General features: G+C 35.6%; 1 protein-coding gene across 1 annotated transcript in view; it reads left to right on the top strand.

Moving 5' to 3' along the window:
- Positions 1-3,823: 3,823 nt before the first annotated feature.
- Positions 3,824-5,160, top strand: part of LOC107473107 (probable vacuolar amino acid transporter YPQ2) — a gene marked incomplete in the record, with an annotated part of 10,606 nt that continues 9,269 nt past the window's right edge. The window contains 2 exon segments of the mRNA XM_016092677.3: positions 3,824-4,211; positions 4,839-4,881. Coding sequence (XP_015948163.1) covers positions 3,988-4,211; positions 4,839-4,881 — 267 coding nt within the window.

The raw sequence follows: 5,160 nt of genomic DNA on the forward strand, positions 1-5,160 counted from the left end.
AGAGTAATGACAGTAGCTTTAGGTTTAATTTAATTCTCTGAGTTAATTATTGTATTATTATTGATTGTTGTTAATTTTCTAAGTTATTATTTTTTAAATTAATTGTTTTCTAAGTTAATTAGTTAATTATTCTTGATTCTCTGAGTTAATCTTAACTTATTTATTTTCTGAGTTACTTATTGACTTGTTATTTATTGTTGTTAATTTTTTAAGTTTATTATTATCTGAATTAATTATTTTTGAGTTAATTAGTATTGTATTGTTCGACTTATTAATTTAAAGACAATTAAATTTAAATATTTAAAATTATAGATAAATTTTCATGTCATAAATCGAGATAGAAGCCATAATCGATTTGACAAGACAAAGTCTCCTAACCTTATTCAGCATGCATCCTTTCCAACTGGAGAGCATCCTTGAAATTTTCAATAACCTCCTAAGTTGTCCTCCTGGAAGCTCTGGCATGGCCAATGTTAATTCTCAGATATTTATCCAAATCATTACAGAACTAGATGTTAGAGACTCCTGAGGGAACCTCTTTCCTCCTCTCCGACACCCTCTTGGAACACTGGGTATTCGACTTATGAAGATTTACCTTCAGACTTGACGCTCTAGAAAACAAATCCAGGTAATGCATAACCTCTATTACTTGAGTTTTCGATGGCTTACAGAAAAGGAATAAGCCATCTAAAAACATCAAATGAGAGAGTCGAAGTCCATTTTTAGAAACCACTACCGGGTTCTACAAACCTTGGGAGACTCTATGAGAGATAAAACAGGAAAGCATTTCCATACAAAGTACAAATAGGTATAGAGACAAGGAATCTCCTTGCCTCAACCCTCTCTTTGGATTAAAATTTTGGAGCTTGTTCCTATTTCACAAAACTGTCAGCGAAGAAGAAGTCACATAATTCAATATAAGATTAATGGTAGCCTTTAAAAACCCAAATCGAACCAAAATAGCTTCCAAAAAATGCTAGTCTACCCTGTCATAAGCTTTTTTCAAGTCAATCTTGAACGCCATAGTCCCTTTTCGAGATTTGGAATTCCTCATGAAGTGCATAATCTCCTAAGCAATGATAATATTCTCTGTGGTTCCTCTCCCTGGAATGAACCCGCCTTGTAAAGGACCAATGATCTCCAACAGAAAAGGTCTGAACCCGTTAACTAGAACCTTTGTAACAATTTTATAAATTGCATTACATAAGCTAATAGGCCAAAACTCTTGTAAGGAAGAGGGAATTTCCACTTTAGGAATTAGAACAATGAGAGTATCAAAAATAGCCGCATTCATTGGCTCACCCTCAAAGGCTCGCTTGACCAGTCTACACACATCATTGCTAAGAGAGTTCCAAAACGCTTTGTAGAAAATTACTTGAAATCCATCTGTCCCTGGAGTTTTAAATAAACTCATAGTCATCACAGAGCTTTTAACATCTTCACTCTACAACAGAACATCATTAAATTTTTCTAACACGATCCAAGGTCCATGGATCATATTAGCGATTCTTGTCAAGTCACCCACAGTTTTTTACACCGATGTATATGCATGTTAGCATACATCGCACCACAGTAACTAGAAATATTGCTTATAGTGATTTCAAAACTGATACATTTATCAACTATATCCAACATTCTCAGAATTATTTGAATTAGAACATAGAACTCAGATACCCCCACTATGGCCATTAGCCTCAACAACACCAACACCCTGATAACTTAGATTATTCCAAAAAGATTCATCCTCTCGAAATGAATATGAGTTTCAAAGAAAATGAAAAAAAGTAGGGGAAAATTTATTTATTAACTCTTTACTATGAACCCGGGCCAATTTATTCGAGGCCCCTCTAATATTCCAAAATAGAAAGCTTAAATCTAAATAATCTATAAAACAATTGTAATGTAAAAAGAATCAACCTTAGCCGAAGTCCCCTAACGAGATGATGAAGATTCACCATTATATCCCCCTGAGACTTGCTTGTCCTTACTCGGTTGTTGTCTGGTTTGTTTGTGCCCCTCCACCGGCAACCTTTCTAATTCACTGATTTGCTACTTGCTGGCATCGCCAAGGAAGTCAAGAGTCGACGGAAAATTATGCAAAGAAGAAGGGCACAACCACTTGTGCCTGTTTTAAATAGTGGCAGTGAAAGTCAGCACCGCAATAGAAGCAGCTTTGCCCTTCACCCCTTGTTGTTTGGAAGACACCGTTCGTGCTTGAGGGGAAGAAAGAGATATGCCAACTGACCCGCTCTTCACTCCTGATCCGACTCATCTCATACGCCGCCCAAAGTCATGGTTTTGGACTAATTTTTCATTTGAGTGCAACAACATTTTGCCTTTAGAGATTTGTTGGACTTTGTTTAATTGACCCAATTTTTCTCTTCCTTTACCGCTGACTTTGGTCCAGCCAACCTCATCTCCCAAATGCTGGGACTCCACTTCCTTTCCATGCAATGTACCCACTTTCTCCACAATATTCGCAACTATCACTGAGTCTTCGGAATTGCATCCAAATTCAAAAGTTTTCACCTTCGATGGTTCATGTGGCTGCACCACCCAGGCCGCCGTCTCGGTCATTGATATTTCCTTTTGATCCACCTCTTTCGACTCTATCGGGGTCACTCTGCAGTCGCTTGCTGGATGCCCAAAACAATTGCACTTGTCACAAATAAGGTGTAAACATTCATATTCCACCTTATATTCGAACTCATCGACAATCACACTCCAGACCACCAGCAGACCAAGATTAATTTACACGCAAACTCGAGCAAATTTTTTCCACTATGTCGACTTAGTAGTCAGATCTACCCTGACTGGTGTCCCCACAGCAGAAGCAATTCTCATCATGGCTTTATCCTGGTAGTACCATATGCTCAAACCAGCGATTTGAATCCAAACCATAGTCTCCTCGAAAATGTCCTCACAAGGTTTAAAATTCGGTGGCCATGGCTTGACCGCAATATAGTGACCGACGATCATCCATGGCCCCCTAGTAAAACTTTCTCTCGATAGTCCATGTGATCAAATTTGACGAGAAAGTACCCAAAACCGACATCCAATATCTCATATCCGCTAGTGATCCTTCGTACTCCCTTTCAGTTTGTGAATCATGGCCGTGTAACTAAGGTTTTTTTTCAAGAACCTTAATCACAATTGCCTCCTTGTATGGTTCAGAAATGATGTTTCTATCCTCTTCGGAGAAGCAAACTCTCGGAGACATATGATCTCTTTGTTTTCTAATTACCACTGTCATAGAATCCTCACTAGAGCCTCGGTCCAGACTATCTCTAAGGCTATCGAAGAACTAATAACCTTATCACGGAAAGAAGTTTTGGAAGTCATCCTAGAACTAAGGCTGCCCTTACTTGATTCCTTCTTCACATCTGATGCAAACCTTTCCCATGCTCTCCCCCAACTTCCTTATCATGTTTCATCCTCAAATACTCGCTTTCGCTCTCTCATTTTCTCATTCTCGAGTACCCTCTCTCTACTAGGGTTTTCGTTTCTTTTATTATGACTAAATTTAATTAATTCAAAATTTAATTTTTAAAATTAAAATTAACTTTTTTTCTTTAACCTATTATTTACATTGTTAAAAAAAATATTTTTTTATATTTTTTTTAATTTAAATTCAAAAATTAATTATTCTAATAAATTCAGAATTTAATTTTAATAATTAATTTAATATTTTTTTAAACCGTTATTCATATTTATATTGTTTACCTAGTCACCTGACCTTTTTCTTTGGGCATCTACAATTCAATTTCAAAAAGACAAAAATGACCATTGATGAATTTTTAGCTTTTACCCTATTTAAGTCTGGTAGTGTTTCATTTCGTAATTTCTAGAGGCACCCTTCCTATAAATTAAAATCCGCTTTAATCTCTGGAAGCAAACACTAGCTCAACTGAACCTCGCATATCACGGAAATAAAATAATAGTTTAAGAAAAAAAAAATAAAAAGAAGAAAGCAGAGAGATAGAGAGAATGGGAGGCTCATATTGTGTGAGGGAGAGGAAGCCATGTCTGAGATGGGTTGAGAAATACTTCAAAGACTGCCTTTGCAATGTGAAAGATGACATCTCCTTCAGTTTCGGTCTCATAAGTCTTGTGTGTTGGGGAGTCGCTGAAATCCCTCAGATTATTACCAATTTTCGCACCAAGTCAAGCCATGGAGTCTCCCTTGCCTTTCTCTTCACTTGGGTTGCCGGGTGAGTTCCTCAACTTTCTTTTTATGATAAAAGGTTCATTGAACTTGAAACTGTTGTTTGTGACTTCGTAAGTAGGATTTTGAATACACCTTCCATTTTTACTTTTTCTCTTAAAATTCTTAACTCACAAACATGTTTTTAATTAGATATAATAATATGTTTAACGGGTACTTGTTGAAGAATGTTTAAGAGCAAACTTTAAATGTATAAAAAGACTGGCAAATTTTGCTTTTGAATCAAAGATTTTGCTTTTGTTTTAACATGCGCCGATGCGCCTTTTAAGATAGATGATAATAAAGTCTTTTAATTAATTAATTAAATGACAGTACTATCACTAACCCCTCCATAATCTCTTTTCTTTCGAATATATTAAAAAATTAATAGTAATATATAAAAACAAAATACATAGCAGGCCACCAGTTGCATGTTTTCTCATAATGGCCTGTGAATTCTGTGATTTATATATATTCCATGACAGTATCTTCCAAGTAGCGAAACCTTACTGGTGCTTAATAAAAGTAGCACTCTTTATTTAGATACACTAACCCAATTTTAACCACTTAAAGTGGCACTAATTGCTTTAATTGGTAGTTTCACTTTATTAATAAAACAAATATGTGAATGCAGTGACATATTCAACTTGGTGGGTTGCCTTTTGGAACCAGCTACGGTGAGTGACTCCTTGAACCATATACACGCTATTTAAATATTTGTCAGGTTGCAGGTGGTGGTCCTGAGAGTCCCGAGGCCACGTTTCCTCTAACCATCATGCTCTAGATAGACACAGAAACTAGAGATGCAACATAGTCAATAAGGTTTAAAATAAGACTCTTTTAATGAAGAAAGATAGGAATATAAAAAAAATCGCCACATAAAAATATAATTGATGAAAAAGTATTTAATTACTTAATAATTAATTAATTTTATCTTAAAGTTTATAATTTAAAAT

Source organism: Arachis duranensis, chromosome 1, assembly GCF_000817695.3.
Source record: "Arachis duranensis cultivar V14167 chromosome 1, aradu.V14167.gnm2.J7QH, whole genome shotgun sequence".
Classification (NCBI taxonomy): domain Eukaryota; kingdom Viridiplantae; phylum Streptophyta; class Magnoliopsida; order Fabales; family Fabaceae; genus Arachis; species Arachis duranensis.